Source organism: Physeter macrocephalus, chromosome 8, assembly GCF_002837175.3.
Source record: "Physeter macrocephalus isolate SW-GA chromosome 8, ASM283717v5, whole genome shotgun sequence".
Taxonomy (NCBI): domain Eukaryota; kingdom Metazoa; phylum Chordata; class Mammalia; order Artiodactyla; family Physeteridae; genus Physeter; species Physeter macrocephalus.
The window spans coordinates 132,789,178-132,810,704 of NC_041221.1; the positions used below are offsets into that span (position 1 = coordinate 132,789,178).

The following is a 21,527-nucleotide window of genomic DNA, read 5'->3' on the forward strand; positions in this document are numbered from 1 at the left end:
AGCTAGTGGGAAGCAGCCGCATAGCACAGGGAGATCAGCTCAGTGCTTTGTGGTCACCTAGAGGGGTGGGATAGGGAGGGCGGGAGGGAGACGCAAGAGGGAGGAGATATGGGGATATATGTGTATGTATAGCTGATTCACTTTGTTATAAAGCAGAAACTAACACACCATTGTAAAGCAATTATACTCCAATAAAGATGTTAAAAAAAATTGAATGTTTACCAGTAGAGAAGATATAAACAATGGTACATTAATGTTATGCTGACATAAACATGATAATTATAGGAAACTGTTTACTTTCTAATGCTTGGTAAATCCAACCACAAAATTATTTACCCTATAAGTATGTATTATAAATACATGCCTACTATGGGAAAGAATGGGAAGAATGTTAAACAAATGAAAGCAACTGACATATGGGGCATAGGAATGTAGTCTATTCCTTTCCTTTTAAATATTTTTCTTATTGTTAAAATGCTGTTTGTACAGTAAGTAAAATTATCAAGGTAAACTGCAAAGACAACTCAAGGATTCCCTTTCTGTTACGGAATGAAGGTGGAACACTTCAGCATGGCTTCTTCACAGCCCATCAGAGCTGGCCCTGCTTCCCCAGCAGGTCGTATTTCCTTCAAGCCCAGTCTCCTAAACAACGCCCCCCAACCCCCCCGCTCATTTTTGTCCCTTTCACCCCAGCCTTTCTTCCCATGTGTCCTTACCCTAACCACCTCTGGTTCTCCAAACATTATCACAGCTTTGTGCTTTGCCCCACTGTTTTCTCCATCTGGAATCCCCTTTTCTTTGGAGCTCTGACCCACCTTTCAAGGTCTGACTCAGAAGTTACCTATTCTGCCTCCCTGAGGGTTTCCCACATCATTTTTTGTCTAAATTAATCTTTCCTTTCCTTGTTAGACAAAGGGCTGGAGTCAGAAGTGTGTAGCCCTTTAGGATGTAAGCTTCTGATGGCAGGGCCTAGGTCTTTTATTTTATTTATTTATTAAAAAATTTTTTTTATAACAGGTTCTTATTAGTTATCCGTTTTATACATATTAGTGTATATATGTCAGTCCGAATCTCCCAATTCATCACCCCCCCCCACCACTTTTCCCGCTTGGTGTCCATATGTTTGTTCTCTACATCTGGGTCTATTTCTGCCCTGCAAACTGGTTCATCTGTACCATTTTTCTAGTTTCCACATATATGCGTTAATATACGATATTTGTTTTTCTCTTTCTGAGTTACTTCACTCTGTATGACAGTCTCTAGATCCATCCACGTCTCTACAAATGACCCAATTTCGTTCCTTTTTATGGCTGAGTAATATTGCATTGTATATATGTACCATATCTTCTAGGGGCTAGGTCTTTTAATATCTACAGATTTAGCTGATAATAGGTGTCACATGATTATTCCCTCCTTCAAGCTTGCAAGTCTGCCTGTTCAGGAAGAGCTAACACCTATCAGAGGGGAAGCAAGCAAAGCAGTCAGATGATGATATATCCAATGGTTTTATTATGGATAATACATATAAAAAGATTAATTGATTTGTAATTTCTTCAGGATGCAACTTGCTGGCCAAATTGCTACTGATTTTATTAATCAAACAATGGTATTTTGTATTTAAATGACCCTTCTTTTTATTTTTAAATAAAATAAGGCTATTAGTCATGATCTGAGTTTCCATGGACTCTGTGCCAGTAGTTGTAGGACTTTAAGAATGAGACAAACAATGCCTAATGTCTAGTAGCTCATCATGGACTCATTTCCTATTTATCTCATTTTGTTTCTCAAGAGAACCCTGAGTTTCCTCAACAGCTTTTAGGAATGCATCTCACCTTGAACGTGGGATTTTGTTGTATTTGAGAAAAATGAAAACTGGAGGAAAACTCAGGTATGGTGCATTCATTCACTCAGTCATTCATTTATTCAGTAAATTTTTTTTTTTTTTTTTGGCAGTGCGTGGGCCTCTCACTGTTGTGGCCTCTCCCGTTGCGGAGCACAGGCTCCGGACGCGCAGGCTCAGCGGCCATGGCTCACGGGCCCAACCGCTCCGCGGCATGTGGGATCTTCCCAGACCGGGGCACGAACCCTTGTCCCCTGCATCGGCAGGCGGACTCCCAACCACTGCGCCACCAGGGAAGCCCCAGTAAATATTTTTGAGTATCTTCTGCTTGCCTGGGTCTGCTCTAGGCTAGGAATACAGTGGTGAGCTGCCAGCACAGAGCTTACTGTGTTGAGGGAAATAGACAATAAAGAAGTGAACAAATGACAAATGATATTTGCTACAGAAGAGGGCACTGGGATAGAGAGTGGCTGATGAGGGAGGGAGTCACAGGGCCACACGTCTGCAGTGCTCCTCAGTGGGGCTTCACTGAGACCACGCCTTAGCTTAGCTTCTCCTGCCTCGTCCTGCTTCTGCCCCTTCAGTTCAGGCTTCTCACTCACTTGCACAAGGACCCTTGTCTCCAGCTCTGCTTCTGGAAGTGATGATCATTAGACTCAGAACTCCCCGGAGTCAGGGACTGTGCCTTTCTTGTTCTCTTTTATTTATTTATTTATTTATTTTTTTGTGGTAGGCGGGCCTCCCTCTGTTGTGGCCTCTCCCGTTGCGGAGCACAGGCTCCGGACGCGCAGGCCCAGCGGCCATGGCTCACGGGCCCAGCCGCTCCGCGGCATGTGGGATCCTCCCAGACCGGGGCGCGAACCCGGTTCCCCTGCATCGGCAGGTGGACGCGCAACCACTGCGCCACCAGGGAAGCCCTGTTCTCTTTTAGATGGAAGATTTAAACGGGAGGCTGATGTGATCTGACTATTTCAAAAAGTTCTCTGACTGTTGCTTGTGCGTGCTGGTGAGGAGGAGGGGAGGGTGAGGCCAGAGGCAGATGGATCAGTTGGAGGCTACTGTAGTAATCCAGGCAAGACAGGACTATGGCTTGGATTATATAAATTAAAGCATCTCTATTAAGCAAAGATTTTCATCCACAATTATACTTACAAGACTCCCCTTCCATCAAGAAATTTGTAGGTGACCTTAGGCAGATGAATGTTAATAAAAGAATAATGCATTATGGCACATAATGGGAGGAATATATAAAAGATCAAATGCTCGTTAAGACTCTGGATCCATATATGAGCATTTAGTACAGAAATAATGAGATGGAAATGTGTAGTTGGTCTTTAGCTTAATTGCTGGAGTTAGTTACAGGTCCTTGGGCTGGGGGAACTATAATTTCCAAGATCTGTTTGACTGGGATAAAAGGGACAATTTGAAAATGACTCTTGTTCTTTCCACTTTGGGCTAGTAAATGCATGTGGTTTGCATCTATTTCTTGAAGGCAGTGGCGATTTATGTTCCTTCCTGAATGCTCCTCAAATTCCTCTCTTCTTGTTAGTCCCTAACTCGGAATGTAATAATAATCAGCCTCTGAATACCTTAACAAATGCAGCACACGATGGATATAAGGATAGATAAGCTAAGGCTACACAGCTTAGGAAACATGATAACCGAGAAGAAGAAAAATGCTTTAAAGGATTATCCTTCCATGCAAATATTTATATATTCAAAGAGCTGAACAGAAGGCAGCAGAATAACCAAAAAGGCAGTAGTTGTTTTGTCTGGTTGTGCGGACTTTGAGGAAGTGAAATCTCTTTTGCAAATGTGCAGTAGTATTTGCTCTTTAGAGGAAATTGTGTCAGATGATTCAACAGCAGGCTTGAGGAAGGGCAGAGAGGAGGCATCAGGCACTCTGCTTTTCCCTCTTAAAGCTGAGCCAGGTTGTGGGGAGGGGGGGCAGGTCAGCAACTCAGGCCAGTGAGTGGAGGAGCGCTCCTGAGACCCACTGTGGAACACTCAGTGAGCTGAGCTCCCCTGTGGAGGACAGAGGCCCCACTGCCTCTCCCTGCCGTGCGGGGCCACCCTGAGAGCCACCTTTTGCTCTCCTCCATCCCTAAGACTGCCAGGCCAGAACCACTGTTACGGCATCTCCGCATAGTAAGAGCTCTTTTCCAGAGTTACAAACCCAAAAGGGACACAGATCAGCAATGGAGGGCATGGAGATGATGGCCCCATACTTTCAGGCCAGCCTGGAACATCATCTGGATTCTGTTGTATGGATTTTTGATCATGAGGGGAATTACAGATGTTTGAAGTACATTAAAGCCTGTGGCTTCACATTTTACACCCATCTGTCTATTCATTTGCTCACCATGGAGACTGCACACGATGTGTAGGGTGAGTACTATTTCTCTGTCTTCAGAGACCAAGATGAATGAGGAGAGGTCCCACCTGCCAGGAACTCAGTCTTTACAAAATTTCGAATCATTAGAGAGCCTTTTAAAAACACAGTCCCTGGGCTCCCACCCAGGAGAATTGGATTAGAAGCTCTGTGGGTAGGGTACTGACATTTTTTTTTTTTTTTTTTTTTTTAACAAAGCTCCCAAGTGGTTTCCTTTATGCAGCTAAGTATGAGAACTTAATTTGCTCTAGAGAGATACATTGAGTTTGATTTCAATCTAACGTTGGGTTTGGTCTAGACACATGCAGTGCATCCTTGGAGAACTACAATCCCTTTCCTCAGTGGTTTACAGTTAAGGGGTTATAGCCTAGATCCTGAAAACTATCCCAGAGATTCTCAACAGGGAATGATTTTGTTTCCACGTCTTCCTGTGGAGACATTAGAAACCGTGTCTTGGAGACATTTTTGGTTGACAAAACTTGTGAGGAGGGTGCTACTGACACCTGGTTAGGTAGAGGCCAGGGATGTTGCTAAATATCCGCTAATGCACAGGACAGTGCCCACAGCAAAGAATTATCTGGCCCCAAATGTCAACAGTGCTGAGGTTGAAGAAGGCTGGTTTTGTCTTAAGGGTAGTTTCTGCTTGTGAAACCAACATGGCATATAGTTTCCATTAGCTAGCATTATGCGCTAACTGTGTTCTAGCTACATTATGTGTTAATAAACATTGATTATCATTTATTAGGTACTGTTGTTTGTCCCCACTGTACAGATAAGAAAACTGAGCCCCAGATATGAAATAACTTATCTAAAGCCACCTATCTAGTAAATGGAGGACTTGGGATTTGCACATGTGTAGTCAGGTTTCCAGCCATAACAGTATGCTGCTGCCCAACAGGGTTTATTTTTCTTCTCCTGAGCATTTTTCCAGGCAGAAAAGGGGTACATACATACTTGCGCTAGTTCTTCTTAGGACTGTTGCCTGAGAAAAACAAGACTACTTTTCCTAGGCAAAAGATAGCCGCTCTGAGCCAAGAGATTAATGGACGTTGGTCATTTTTTGTGCCAGCTAGGGCCTCGAAAGTGCTGAGAGGAATCTCCAGAGAGGACGCTGATTGATGCTTTCGATACCGATGGATTCCAGCAGCGTTTGGCAGCCCCTGGGCATCCTGCAGCACAGTTTGGGGTAACGCCTGACCAGCCAGACTGTGTTTGTGACAGCTCTGGTCTTCTTAACTCTGAGCATCTGTTGAAATGATGCCTCAGCGGGAAAACACAGTGGGAGAATGTCTGCTCAGAGCATGTGAGCGTCTGATTGGCCTCTCAGCGTCCTCTAGAAAGCCCCAGTGTCCCCACATTCCCTTTGCTCGCTGGCCCTGTGCTCTCTGCAGACGGAGGAAATGAAACAGAACCCCAGTAGAGGTCAGCTGCCGTCTCTAGTGTCCCTACCTGTGGTCACCACACTAGGGTGAGGGGTTTCAGCCAGTTGTGCATCTATCTACCGCTGGGCCTCATTGTCTCTCTTAGCACAGATTTAGGCCCGGAGGCTTTTGAGGGTTGGAATAGTGTCTGCCTTATCCCCGGAGCTCCTGCAGGCCAGCAGATTAAGTGACTTGAGACAGGTTACTAAAGCCACATATTTAGTAAGTGGAGAGCGTGAGCAGGCACGCTCCTGGCCATGACACTATAAATTGCTACACAACAGGTTCTGTTTTCTTCTTATGGGAGTTTTTCCAGGTAGAAAAATGGGCCAACTTATGGCATGACTGTAAAATGTGCACAAGATGGTGATTTTTGGAGGAAAGAACAAACAGACTTCTGCTGTTGTTAGAGGCCGTGGCCCAGCTTTAGACAGGGTGGTGATGCCGGTGGAATGTTCCCCCCCACACCCCTCCCCTCTAAGGTCGCCCCTCCCTCCTTGGTATTCTCCTCTGTGGGCACATTTTGTGCACTTCTGGGCTCCATCTCTGTGAAGGAATCTTGAAATGAAGTTCACAGCAGGGAATTGAGGTTCATGGAGAACACTGACTTGGTATGTTACCATTTTTTGTAGAGATTTTCCATTTTTGTTAAGAACACAGGCTGTTGCAAAGAATTTACAGTCTCTAATATTGGCTGGGCTATTGGGTCTACTGTTCAGCTCTCTCCCATCTCCCACAGAATTTTTCCCAAACCTTAAAAAAAAATTTTTTTTCAGGCTGCCTTCTACCTCAGAGGGTGATTCTGCTTCCTATTTAGAGACGTTGATGCTTTTAATATTAATTTCCTCAACTTTTTTTTTTCCTGTTGGTGGTCATTAGTGCTATTTACCAAATAGCTCCATTTTTTTTTCTCCTTTCAAACACATGGCAGGATTATTCAGCACTTTCTGGCCCCTTTTGTGGTGGGGTGGATGATGTGACTAATTGCTGACAGTGAGTTGTAAGCAGAAACAATGTGTGCCACTTCCAGGTGAGATCATTTAATGGCTGATGTGAGACTCTCCAGGGCTGGATTTCCCTTTGGCAGGGTGGAAACATTTGAGATGGTTGCATTTCTATCAGCCTGGGTTCCTGAGTGAATTCCTCTGAATTCTGTTGCAAGATGGAATAGGATGAGCAATAAATAAACGTTTCTGTTTTTTTTTTGTTTTGTTTTGTTAAAAGCCAATACAGCTTTGGTTTTGCTTGTTAACGCAGCATAACTTCACCTGCCTTGATTAAGAGTCTGTGCCTTTTGCTCAACAATTACTCTGCATCCATACCCACCCTTTTTGCCTTTCAGCCTTTCTCAGAGGCTTTCTATCCTGAGAAAACCACCCCTGATTAAATTCCTCTGATGGCTTCCTATTGTTCCTTAAAAAAGAACAAAACCAAAATCCTTTAGCATGGTCCACGAGCGTCTGGTTCCTGCGTGGTCTGGTTCCTGTGTGCCTCTTTAGACTCATCCCACACCCCACTCTTCCTCATGCCTTCTGACTCTGCCACATTCAGATTCTTTCAGTTCCTCTTATAGGCTGTATTTCTTCTCACCACAGGGCCTTTGTACAGCTTTGAACATGTTTTTTCCTGCCAGAAATGTCCTCCCCACCTCTGGTTAACTTTTCTCAGAGCAAGCACGAGTTCTTCCGAGAAGCCTTTATTGACCTCCCCAATTAGGTCATATCTGCCTTTAGAAGTTGTAATACCATGTTTTTCTGCTTCATAACACTGACTTCAGTTGGAACATTACAATATACTGGTGTGATGTTCTGATTAATATCCATCTTCCCCACCGTGGTTCATAGCACGTCATTTTTATTCACTACCACATCCCCAGTGATTAGCACAGCATACTTTGTAGTCACTCAGAGAAAGCTTGTTAAATGCATGAATGAGGATATACAGTCATACTGTCCAGTTTAGTAACCACTGGCCACATGTGCCTATTGAAATTTTAATTAATTAAAAAAATTAAGAATTCAGTTTCATAATTACATTAACCGAATTTCAAGTGCTAATTAACCATATGAGGCTAGTGGCTACCATATTAGATGGTAGAAAACAGAACATTTCCATCATCATAGAACATTCTATTGGATAGTGCTGGCAGGATAAAGTCCAAGTTCCTTGTGCATGGCATATGATACCCTCAAGGATCTGCTGCTGACAAACTTTCCAGTTTGTTTCTTTCCCTCAATAGTACAGCCTCAGCCACATCCCCCTCTAAACATGTTCCTTTCATAAAACGTGCCACTCTTCCTAAGATATCTGTGGCTTTTTAACTTTAACCTCTCTCTACCTAAATTGCCATCCCTTCCAGAACCTCTCACCCTTTAAGCCCCACCTCAAGCATTTCCACTTCTGGGAAGCATTTCCACTTCTGGGAAGCATTTCCTGAGGTCTAGACTGAGCTGGTCAGTGCTTCCTCTGACCCCCGTGCTGCCCCCTTCCCATTCCTGTTTGCCTTGCTCAGACAGGATTGTGACCCTTTGTTCACACATCTCTCTCCAGTGCTACATGAACCCCCCTCAAGGACAAGGCCTGGGTCTTCTCAGTCTCTCCGGTGCTGAACACAGAGCTGGTGATGTAGTAGACATCAGTGAATGTTAGTTAAATGACGAGTCAGCCAGTGAATGAAAATCACAGGGGGTATTATTTCCTTAGTACAGCAGTGTGAAGAAAATGGGAACTGTGTTACTAAGTAGGGCTAGTGAGGGTTCTGCCTGCATTCTTCCCCCTCCCATGGTCCTGTCCCAGGTCTTTATTTCATGTGATACTAGCTTTCTGGTCCAGGAATCACCCAGGAGCTTGGCAGAGTCAGGAAAGGGCACCTCTGAAATTCTGGGATCTGGAAGGCTCTGCTGAGTGGCGCTGCTTCTTGAGGAGAGTGGGTGGGTCTCATCAGCTGGAAGGAAAGATAGCTGGTACCATGATTGCATCCTCCAAATCAAGCCACATGTCAAGACGCTAGAACTGGGGGCCACCTGGGGTCTGAAAGAGGCAACTGCTGTGAACTGTACTTTGCTCAGCTAGCGAAGTGCAGAGGCTGTTGCTGCTGTGGTCAGAGCCTGTCTGTCCGCACCTTACCCACCACACTGATGGCTCTCTGAGGGCAAGACTGTGTCTTACTTTCCTCAGGATCCCCCGCAGGCTGATCAGTGACTGTAGGGCTTACAGGCCGTGGCTAAAACAACTCGTCAGATTAAACTAACCACCCTTATTGGTGATATTGCCTAATAATAGACATGCTTTCTGCAATGACAATGGTATAATTTTGGACAAAATATTCATGTGTTCCCATGTTTTTTGGTAGCAGACCTTGGCTTAATTATGTCCAGAGGGGCCTCCATCTCCTCTACAGGTGGAGTTAAGGCTTCTATTGTAGAAAATAGGACCTTCCAGGTCTCCTGTCTCACTCTCCTTTGACGCTTTGAACCTGGAGGACACACGCCCACAAAGTTCTTTCAGTGAGTGGAGATGCACCTGATCCTCATTAAGGCAGACCTGAAGTCAGGAAGGAAGAGATGACATAGGGGAAAGAAAGGAAAATAGCCTCCCTGTAAGCCTAGAAATGAAGAAGTGATAAAGAGGAGAGAGAGGAAGGGATGAGAGTGACGGGCCCCGATGTGAGTCTTCAGTTAGACAAGTTGGAAAGAGCACTAAGCATTTTGTCTCTGTAACCAGTCAGTCAGCAATGACCATGTGCCAGACACTGATCTTTCTTTATGGGTGCAGACTGGGCCAGCTGAACCTGAATGAATCACAGACTGGTTAGGTCTTCCCAGTTGGTGTGACTCAGAGTCCCCAAGCATTTATTTAGAGTTGATATGGAGGGGGAGGGGAGGGTCTTTAAGCAGGATATTTATGCATGTTCCCTGGAGACAGAGCTAGAAATGGAGGAGTCAGCAAGATGTCTGTCACTCAGGTTGGCCCTAGGGGAGAAGACCAAGGCCTGTATATATACTGGGGCTGTAGGCCAAAGCTGGAGGGATTGTTTTCTTTATCTGTGAAGCAAAAGTAGAGTTGCTTCTGGGCTTAGCTGTGACTCAGTATGGGGAAGAAGCATCCTTGCTTCTTCATGAGGCATGCTTGGCTTCTGAAGGGACTGTGGCCTGTAAAGGCTGGGGGGGACTGAGATGGATAACAGAAATGTCTTAAGTAATGTGAACACTGACCCTAAGCCAGTGCGGTGTGTGTATTAATACTGCCTCATTTATACCCACAGGCTGGTGAGGCCTGGGGCTATTTGAGGCACACATGCTTTATTCCATTTGATTCTTATAAGAATTCAATAAAGCAGGCATTATTAACCAAGCTTTATAGATGAGAGAAGTGAGACCCAGAGAGGCTAAGTGACTTGCTTAACTGACCCCATTAATAAGTGGTGGGACCGTGATTAACCTCTAAGGGTACCTTCTTAGCCACTTCTCCAACACTGCCTTCCAAACACAGTGGGAAGGCTGAGTCACCCTATTAAGGCAGAAGTCATGGAGAACAGCCATATCCTCACAAGGCCTTTTGGTCTTTGGGGGAGGAGTTTTAGGCTATACGGATGATGTCCTTACCCAGGGGGACATTTCTAGCATTCTCTGGGAAGATAACAGAGGACAAGCTAGGGAATGTCTCTGGGGATGAAAGGATCCCTCTAGTCCCAAGGAAGGGGGAGCATAGCATCACTGAATGACAGTGATGATGCTTCCCTGTGGAGCTGTAGAGACCTTTTCAGTTTCCAAAGCATTTCCCCTCATATCAGTTCATTTGAAAGTTCACAGAAACCCTGTGAAGCAAAAGCGTATATGCCTATTTTTCAGAAGGGGAATGAGGCCCAGAGAGCTTCAGAGACTTGTCCAAGACCATGTGGTAATTAAATGTAAGAATCATGCTAGAAATTTCCTGACACCCTCTTCATCATTCCTTCCTCTTTACCAGGTGGTCCCTTGTGCCATGGTGGGGTAATTGTCTTTATGTAACAGAGGCTGACATTATGGCTGAGGCAGCCAGAGGACCAGACATGAGGGTGATGCCCGAAGAGAGGCAAACATTCAAATGAAGGACATGATCTGGGGTGCAGTACCAGCCACAGAGTGGCACCCATTTCACTCAGATCTATGCATTTCATAAATACAAAGGCTGATTCTATATTAGAGTTTCCCAAATACTGTTACATGGAAAACTAGTTTTACCAGATGCTCCATGAGAAAGGGAGTTCTGTGGTCAAGTAATACACATTGTACCCTTCTTCTTTTAGAGCAGCAGTGCATGATCAAGGTTCTATAATGTCTTTAAGCAAAGAAATCTTTTTGACTCTGCTTAACTCAAGGTCTCTAAATTTATTTGAACACAAAAACTTTTTTTAAGGTCACCTATTAGCAGCTCATGGAACTGCCAAGAACAACTAGTTTGTTTTAATCACCAAATTAATGGTTTGATTTGATATGTGGCAGAGCCTTAGGAATTTTTTTATGGTTTTATATTCCAGCCTTATGACACATATATATGTCAGGTGTAAATAAGCCTTGGTGCTAGTTGTTTCATAATTCAGAGACCCAGGGTTAGATTGTGCCCATGCAAGCATTCTAAAGTTCATAAATTAAAAATGAAATCTCATTATAATATCAATAAAATTTGAAAATATTTTTGCTGGTAATTCACGATAGAATAAATGTCAAGGAAAACTGTGAGTCTGTCTGCTCTTGTATGATGGCATATGTGGTTTGAGAAAATTACCTATTGGAGATTTTTGAAATGAGCAAGGCTGACATTTTATGCAGGTCATTTATCATCTTCCTACCTATGGATTGCAGCAGACACTTGACATTTCATGATGAGTATTTCTTGAGACCTTTATGATTCTCCTAATTAGCAAATACCACTAGAGTAAATAATTTCCCTCACGAAAGGCTTTTATTCTGACCAAAACTGTCATGTTCATAGAGTGAAAAGCTTTTCACTTTTTCTTCTCATTCATCACCAGGGCTGTTTTGTACTTTGTAGTTGACAGTGAGAAGGAACATATAGGCTCTGAAGTGGTAGCCAGACTCTGGACTTGCTCAGTGATTTACCCTCGGTGACTGTGTTGCTAAGTTGGATTTATGTTTCAGAAAAATGGTGAATGCTTTGCATTTTCATGGGCTGTTGGAATTGCTTGTGAATAGCCAAAACTGTGAACGTAAATCTGCAAATGCCAAACATCATCTTTTCTTTGGGGTGTCAAATACATCTTCACCTTTCACCCTGTGTTGGGAAGCAGGAGAATACTGTGGCTTGGAGAAGGAAGGAAATGCTAGAAACTCAGGCTTGTTACCATTCATTACCAAGCAGTCTCTTCCGCAGGGTTTCTTTGAACCCCAAGACCATGGATATCTCAGCACCTTTAGGAAGGGATTGCTGTGCTTTGCTGAAGCGCCTCAGTGAGCTCTTGAGATAAGCTAAAAAGTGAGTTTCCCTACGCTAAGTAAATAGGATTGTACATACTTGAAACTGCAGCCTGACTCCTCCCCTCCTGTAATTCTATGCTTTTGAATATTAATCTAAGGCCACCTTTCCCATGATTTATCAATTGTATCTTCAGGACTCAGAGTCTTTGAAAAAAGCTATTTTTCCTAGAATTTTTGATTATTATTAAAATTAAAAGGACAGGAAGATTTTTATCAAACTTGGAAGCTCTCTCTAGATGAATGCCACAGATATATGTGGTTTGTTGAAGGATGGTTCATCCCTCACAAATTAAGATAATCAGACAAGAGGAGAAATGCCAAGAGGCCAATTTGGGGGCATTGGAAATCCCCCCAGTAGTCACCCTGTAAAAGAGCTGGAAAAAAAAAAACAAACCCTTAAAGACTGATCAGCCATCTTGCTTATGTGGAAAGCACATTGGTATTTAAGCATATGAATCTTTGGAGCTCTTCAGTTTTCATCAGGATGAATGCTGTCACCTAACATAAGAGCAGATTCTAAAGAATCCAGAGTATATCCAAAGTGGAACCATAATTGAATTTTGCTCCTTAGGGACTCAATCTGACCAGCCACTGTGGGTGTGAGGGCTACTGGGTGCTGGTGGCCATTAAAGACACCTTGAGGTTGATTGAGGAGGTGGGACTTACTCTTTTGAAAGTCTAGTCATGCTTCCTCTTAAAGCTTTTCATAAGCCTTGAAAGTGAAATTCCTCTGAGCCTCCCAGAACCATGGATCCCACAAATCCTCTACACTAAAGACATTTTCTACACAAGTCCCCAGGCATACAGGGAAAGCTCAGTAAATGCTGTTCACAGAGCTGAGTGATATGTTTTTCATGAAAACTTGGGAGCTGGGCTGCTAGCTGATGGGAGCGTTCACTGTAATCTTGTCCTTGCTAGTGGCTTGGAGGTTGAAAATCTGCTCTTTTGTTCGCCAGGCTTGAAGCCTGTTCATGGAGTAACTGTCATGATGCATCTCTCTCTCCTGGTGGGCTGGGGGTGAAGGAAGGAGCTCTGAGCAGTCCTGCAAGTCTGGAAGTTCCCTGTCTAGAGGCAAGTTGGGTAATCAGTGTTGTTACCATCCCCTTGTGGGAACAGAAAATAAGCATGAACACAAAGGTAGGCCAGCAACCCTGGAGTTGGGAAGGCCGGGAGCGGTGGGGAAGCTTACCTTCTTGACTTCGTATTTAATGGCGAGTTTGATCCGGCTCAGACTTGGACGGTGGTGGTCGGACCAGACTTGGAAGTTCACATCACCATTTAAAATCGCTTCCACCTCTTCTGTGTCTCGGCATAGGTCCAGCACGCCCACCACAAAATCCTTGCATTGCATAGATAACTTCCTGTAATCGTTCTAACAGAATAAAGAGAAATCAGGGGTGTGTCACACTGAGCCCCACAGATGGGCTTGCCTAGCATAGCAGTGTCGATCAGCAAAGCTGTCCACAAAGTGTGAGCTTATAGAGTGCGTTGGAACCAGAGGATATGCTGGATCCAGAAGGCAGGGCAACTTCTCTTGACACAACAATCTAGAGGGCACCTTCTCTAAGCCAAGATTTGTCAAGGTGTGCTCCTCAGCCACCTGTATCCCAGTTACCTTGGGTGCATGCTATAACTATGATTCCCAGGCCCTGTTGCAGACTTACTGACTCAGAATTCCTGGGGATGAGGCCCAGGAATCTTTTAACCTCATTCTCTAAGTAATTCTGGTGCCTGCCAAAGCCCACCCTGAGCTCTTTGAAAGCAGCAGTTCTCCTTGCCTAATTTTGAGCCAAATCTGAGGGAGGAGTGATAAGGAAATGCACTTTTAAGGCTGATGGAAATATCACTTAACTCATTTACTACCAATCTGTAATGGCAACTGCTCTACGCAGGAAGTTTACTGGAAAGATACAGCTGATAAGCTAAATTTGGGGAAAAAGTGTACACAGGTGTGCTTTCTTTTAATGTGCTGGAAAATCTGCTTGTAAATTATAAATTTAAAAATCAAATGTAATTTAAATCTAACAGAATTCTTTCTTACCACAGATCCTTTTGTACAGCAAATCATGACACCTTAAATTACTTGCCTGTTGAATAATCATTTTCAGACCTTGACCTCTTTTTTGTTTTGTTTTGTTTTTTTTAATGAGTTGCCTCTGGGTTTCTCTCATCTCTTCCCTAGGCATACGTTTCTAAATTATCTTTCAGAGGCTGACTGCCTTTCCTAGTGACATGCCAACTTCTCTCTCCTCTAAAACACACTGCTTCAATTCCAGATAATGATCCAAAATGTTGGACAAAAGCGTGTTTCATGTCACCTTCAAACCACTATGCCCCCAAAATATTTTCCCCTGAAGGCTTCCTTATTGGTTTCTTAGTTGAAACAAGTCTATTCAGAAGCAACACAAGAACCAAATGTCACTTTCAGTGTTAATCAATGTCAAAAGCCCTGAGAGTGGTAAATAGTAGTTGGTAAATAGGAGTGCAGTTTTGCTTTTCCAGAACCTAGACTCCTCAGCAAATAGATGGGAGGCTGAAAAACTGCAGAAGCTCAACAATTTTTCTAAATTAGTGATTCGTTTCTCCTAGCAGCACTGCTGCTTCAAAATGTCCCTTTACGTTAGAGAAAGAAGTAAGTGTTGATAAATGTTTGTTTGCTAAGAAAAGGAAAAGGGTCAAGAAAATGTTTTCAGACAAGAGTGGCTACCCTTCATTTCTATATATAATTTAGGGATAAGCAGGGTGTTTTGGAAATGCTGGGTAGAAAAATGACGCTCAGCTCAGACAGACTGTCATGGGCAAGTCAGACTGTGCCGTCCCAGAGCCTCTGCGCATTTCTGGGTTCAGTGCAGTTCAGAACAGAAAGTACCACTTCATTAGAGACTTTCACTTCCCTGGGCTCTTTCAGCTAGCCGGGCCATAAAAAAGGGAGACACACCAGAGCAGCCAAAACGGCTGGTTTGCTTTTTGCCTTCTGTATTAGATGCTCAGTCTGGAAGGCAACATGCCTGGTGTCTGCAGATGGCTGGAGGAGGCAGGCCTGGGCCTGCCAGGAAGACAGAGATGACATGGACATGGGTATGGATAGATGCAGATGGGAGGGTCATGCCAGTCCCAGGCCTCCCAGAGAGAGCCATGGGTGCACATCTCTGTGGAGTTGTGATGATTAGGAGAAATGGGTCAACCCTGAGCTCAGCGAGCCTTTGAGCCACACTCCTCAACTTTAGTTGGAAAGATGAGACATATACCTAAGACTTCACAGGTGCCCTTTTACAAATAATTCCATATTCCTGCACATTGAAGTCTGCCAGGTCCTGTGGGTGACAGCTGTTCTACCTCCATCAACTTACTTAATCCTGATAAAAACCTCATGTTAGAAGTACTGTCAGCATTTCCAGCTCACAAGCGAGAAAACTGAGACTCGGAGAGTTAAACTAACAGGCTGAATCCACTTTTCCTTATAGGTGGTTATTCTCTCACCTTCCTTGAAGATTTTAGCTTCTGTCTTACTGTCACTCTCCCAACATCAACTGCTGTTGTTATTGGTGGTTTCAGTATCCAAGAAGATGTCCCTTCCATTACCCTGCCCTCTCATTTCCTTGACACCATCTTTTCCAGTGACCTTATCTTCAACTCCAACTCAACCATTCATTCTCTTAGTTATTCCCAGTAACTGCAGCTCCTCCACGACCCTAACTTTAGGTCTCCTTCTCTCTGACCACTACCTTGTATATGTCCAGCTTTCTTCATCTGGGATCCCAATTAGAAGTCCTTTGATTCCACCAAACCTACAAGCCATTGACCACACCACCTTTTCACTGGTTTTCATCCCCCTCAGGCCCCTGTCTCCCTCCTTGCAGAGCCTCTCTTTTATGGGTAGTCTTTATCATCATCCTTGCACACGTCAACTCTCTTACCCTCCTCTTATTTTGTCCTCCTCACTGGATGAAAGCCTGACCTTGGTTGCATCTAGCTCTCCACTACTCTGCTCCCGCCTCCGCACAGTTAACGCGGCTGGAGAGCACACACCTGCACTGAGCAGGCGTGCTGTAAACTCACTACCTCCAACCTCAAGCAGTCCGTGGTGCTCCTGGGCAATTTACCCTCCTCCCTGTCCCAAACAAGCATTTCATACCTCTCTAGTCTCTGTTTTCTAACACTTCATCCCCCTCCAGTTTCCTATTTTACTTGGAAAATAGAGCTCATCGGAAGAGAAGCTTCACATGGTCGCACCATCCACATAGTCTACTTTCATCTGTGCTCGTGGACTCTCTTCCCTCTTCTTACTCTTCCTGCTCCTATCTAAGGCCAACTCCTCCACTTGGGTGTTGGATATCAGTCCCTTACGCCACTCAGGGACATGGCTCTTGCGCTCTTCCTTTCTCTCCCCTGCACTGTTAATTTCTCCCTTTCTCTGTTGGCTTAGTATACAAACATGTTGCTATTGTCTTGTCTTAAGAAGGCACTCCTCTTGACTCCACTTCCCTCTCCAATTACTACTCTAGTTTTCTGTTCCATTTTATAGAAAAACTCCTCTTTAGACTTGTTTACACTCATAGTTGACAGTTGTCCTCCTTACACTCTTTTTTATTCCATTCAGTAAGGCTTTCACAGTCTACCCATTGCCTCCCCTGAGACTGTCCTTTCAAGGTCACAAGTGACTTTCATGTGCTAAATCCAGTGGTTGGTTCTCAGTCCTCATCTTACATGACCTGTTAGGTGCTTGGACATAGCTGATCACTTCCTCCTCCTTGATACACATTCTTCACTTGGCTTCTAGTATAACATACTTTTCTGTGGTTTTTCTTTCTGAATGAGTACTTTTGCATCTTTGTTGATTAATTCTGTGTCCCTGATGTCTTAGTTTTAGAATGCCCCAAAGATGCGCCCAGTCCTTTGAATTCTCCTGTCTGTTTACACTCATTGCCTTAGTCATCCTATCTAGGATCATTAGATACCATCCATATGCTGATGACTTCAAATTTTATGTCTTTAGCTCAGCCTTCTCTCCTGAACTTCAGTCAAATATATCCAATTGCCATCTTGATATTTCCACTTGGATGCCAAATAGGCATTTCAAACTTAATGAAACTAACTCTGGACCTGGTCTTCTCCACCTTGTTAGTATTTTGTCCTGGACAGCTTTTCAGTTGTCCAGGACAAAAAATCTTGGATTTATCCTTGATTCCTCTCTTCCTCTCAAAACTGACATATAATTTAGTAGCAGATCCTACCAGCTCTACCTTCTAAAAAAAAAAAAAAATATATATATATATATATATATATATAAAAGATATGACCTCTTTTCACCAATTCTACTATTTCTACCTTGGTCTAAGCCATCATCATCTCTTGCTTGGACTAACCAAGAGACTCTTAACTGGCCTCCCTGATTCCATGATTCTCTCCTGGTCTTCTATAGTCTATTCTCCATACATCAGTCAGACATTTAGGAAAAGTAGTCAGGTCATGGCACTGGTCTGCTCAAACCCTCCAGTGGCTCTCCATCCACTCAGAGTAAAAGTGGAGTCATTATACTGTCCTATAAGGACATACATTATCTGGCCTCTCCATTCTCTCACTGATTTCATTTCCTGTGGTTTTCTCCCTCCCTCAGTCCACTCCAGCCACTCTGACCCCCCTGCTATTCTTCAAACACACTTGGCATGGACTAGACCTTTGTACTAGTTATTCTCTTTACTTGGAATGCTCTTTCCCCAGGTATCTACATGAACAACTGTTTTAACTCCTTCAAGTCTTTACTCAAATGTCACTTTCTCAGAAGCCTTCCTTGACGGTTTTTAAAAAATTGTAACCCTTCTCCATTTGCAATCACCCTTTCCTGCTTTTTTTCTTCATAGTACTTATGACTATATGATATCCATACATGTTATTTATTATAATTATTGTCCATATCTTTCACTAGAATGTAAGCTTCTCGAGGGCAGGAATCATTGCTGTTTTGTTCACAAATACATCATTAGCGCCTAGAATATTTCCTGGAACATGATAGGCACTCAGTAAACGCTTGTTGAATCTATTGGAGCAGTGTACTTGTCTAAGATGACACAGCGACTAAGTGGTAGAGCCAAGATTCAAGACAGGTCGGTCTGACCCAAATCCTGTTCTCTTCCCTCTCACCATGTTTCCTCTTGGTGAGCAGCGTGTTCCCTTCTACTTAGCACACTTAAAACTAGAGACTTAATTGGGGCTGACTCTCAACTAACTTGGAGGAATAAAGGGTGGGTTGGGATATGCATATTTGAATACCCAGCAGATTCTGTAGTGTAGTAGATGAGTGCACAGGTTTTGAAGTCAGAAAGACCTGGAGTTTGAACTTCTTTTTTTTTTTTTTACTACTTGTCAGTTGTGGGAAATAGAACAAGCCATGTAACTCTTCTGCCTCTCAGTTTTCAATCTGTAATACTATACATACCATATAATGATTGGGAGAATGAATACCAAAACAATGTAAAATGCTTAGTGTCGTTAACAGGAAGTAACACAGATAACAAAATAAATAAAAACCTAAATAAGTAAAAATTGATAATAAAAATCAAGCCTGTAAATGGTAATTTTAATTAGTTACCACCTTATTTTGACCACTGATTTCAAACTCTAGACCTCTTGCTTTTTGTGGTTTTTAGTTCCTGGATTGGGAGCAAGCCTGGCCCTTGGAGAGGAGAACACAAAATGCTGGAGAAACCCTTGATTCTTCTCTCTCTCTCACTCATGTGTAATCCATATATTAAAAATATACTCTGAATTTGTTCACTTCTCTTCATCTCTGGTGATCACATCAGTCCTTCTCAGGGTAGCACCTCCAGTTACCACACACAGGTTATCAGTATTGAACTTGGTTAAATCTGTAATCTTGCCCATCCCCAAATCAGTCTGAATGATGTTGTTCACCTTGATGAGATCAGAGTAGTGGATAGTGTCAGCATCACGGCTTACCAAGTGAGATACCTTTTTTTTGTACCCACAAAGATCTTTCTCATTTTGCACAACTTACACTTGGCCTCTTTAGGAGTAATACAGTGAACAACAAAGTGACCCTTGGTGTGATAGTCAGATGGAAATTTTCTCTAGTCTTGTCAATACTGATGATATCCAAAAAACCAGCAGTGTAGGTTATATCAGTGTGGACCTTGCCATCCATCTCAGTGAACTGCTGTACGCACATCTTCTTTACTTAATCTCCTGTTAGGGCATACTCAAGTCTCTTCTTAAAGAAAGTGAAAAGGGACCACCATTCTTAGCTTGTGGGGACTGCTGGATGGACACAGAGTTAGCAGACAAGTGAGTTTGTCCAGATTCAGGGCTTTGAAGCTGCTACATGCTGCAGTGCTTCTTGGGACCTTGAGCTCTAGCTGTGCTGGGCATGGAACAAAGAGGCCCTAGAGTTTTGCCTTTTCCAGAATGTCATATAAGAGGAATCATATAGTATATAATCTTTTGAGACTGGCTTCTTTCACTCAGTATAATTCCTTTGAGATTCATCCATATTGTTGTGTGTGTTAATAGTTCATTTCTTTTTATTTCACATCTACTGCATGCACGTATCAGTTTGTTTATACGTTCACTCACTGAAGGATTTGGTTATTCCAAGTTTTTGACAATTACGAATAAAGTTTCTATAAACATTCATGTACAGGTTCTTGTGTGAAGATAAGTTTTTAGTTCTCCAGGGTAAATATCCAAGTGTGGGATTGCTGAGTATATTGTACGTATATGTTTAATTTTATAAGAGCTGCCAATTACCACCAACAAATTATGAGAGTTCTGGCTGCTCCCTGTTCTCTCCATGGTCAATTTATTTTCTGTGTTGTGGTATCTCATTGTGGTTTTGATTTGCATCCCCTAATGACTAATGATATTGAGCATCTTTTTATGTGTTGATTTGCCATCTTTGTATCTTTTTGATGAAGTGTCTGTTCAAATCCTTTGTTAGTTTTTTAAAAAAAACTGAGTTTCTTATTACTGAGTTTTGAGAGGTTTTATATATATTCTAGATATAATTCCTTTGTAAGAGATAGGGTTTGTAAATATTTTCTCTCAGTCTGTGGCTTATCTTTTCATTCTCTTAACAGTATCATTCAAAAAATAGAAGTTTTAAATTTTGGTGATGTCCAAATTTATCACTTTTTCTTTTATGATTATGCTTTTGGTGTCATAAGCTAAGAAATCTTTTTTAACACAAGGTCTCAGATGTGTCCTCCTGTGTTGTCCTCTAGAAGTTTTATAGTTTACATTTTATATTTAGGTCTACGAACCATTTTATGTTAACTTTTACATAAGGTGTAAGGTACAGGTCAGGGTTCCTTTTATAGCACATGGATATTTATTTGTTCCAGCCTCATTTGTTGAAATAGTCTTCTTAGTCCATCAAGTTGTTTTTGCACAGTTGTCAGAAATTATTGACCATATTTGTATGGGTTTAATTCTGTGCTTTCTATTCTGTTTCCTTGATCTGTATATCTATTTTTTCATTAACACCCACTATCTTTATTTTTATAGCTTTGTTAAGTCTTAAAATGAGGTACTTTGAGTCCTCCAACTTTACCATTCTTAAAAAAGTAGTTAAGGCTTTTCTCATTCCTTTCTTTTTCATATTCGTTTTTGGATAAGCTTGTTCATATCTACAAGAAATTCTGCTATGGGCAAGATGGCGGAAGAGTAAGACGCGGAGATCACCTTCCTCCTCACAGATACATCAGAAATACAGCTACACGTGGAACTTCTCCTATAGAATACCCACCGAACGCTGGCAGAAGACCTCAGACCTCACAAAAGGCAAGAAACCCCCCACTTACCTGGGTAGGCAAAAGAAAAAAGAATAAACAGAGACAAAGAATAGGGACGGGACCTGCACCAGTGGGAGGGAGCTGTGAAGGAGGAAAGGTTCCCACACCCTAGAAGCCCCTTCGCGGGCGGAGACTGTGGGTGGCGGAGGGGGAAGCTCCGGAGCCTCGGAGGAGAGCGCAGCAGCGGGGTGCGGAGGGCAAAGCGGAGAGATTCCAGCACAGAGGATCGGTTCCGACCATCACTCACCAGCCCAAGAGGCTTGTCTGCTCACCCGCCGGGGCGGGAGGGGGCTGGGAGCTGAGCCTCGGGCTTCAGTTGGATCCCAGGGAAAGGTCTGGAGTTGGCAGAGTGAAAACAGCCTGAAGGGGCTAGTGCGCCACGGCTAGCCGGGAGGGAGTCCGGGAGAAGTCTGGAGCTGCCAAAGAGGCAAGAGACCTTTTCTTCCCTCTTTGCTTCCTGGTGCGCGAGGAAGCGGTTTAAGCGCGCCGCTTAAAGGAGCTCCAGAAACGGGCGCGGAGCTGCCGAAGAGACAGGAGACTTTTTCTTGCCTCTTTGCTTCCTGGTGCGCGAGGAAGGGGTTTAAGCGCGCC

General features: G+C 43.3%; 1 protein-coding gene and 1 pseudogene across 1 annotated transcript in view; both read right to left on the reverse strand.

Annotated features, from left to right (window-relative positions):
* TRPC7 (transient receptor potential cation channel subfamily C member 7) overlaps positions 1 to 21,527 on the reverse strand; it is a 145,016-nt gene that overhangs the window by 80,281 nt on the left and 43,208 nt on the right. Inside the window, exon 3 of the mRNA XM_024125313.1 lies at positions 13,319 to 13,501. Within this exon, the coding sequence (XP_023981081.1) occupies positions 13,319 to 13,501 (183 nt within the window). The remainder of the gene's footprint in view (positions 1 to 13,318; positions 13,502 to 21,527) is intronic.
* LOC102994256 (40S ribosomal protein S4-like) lies at positions 18,901 to 19,515 on the reverse strand (annotated as a pseudogene).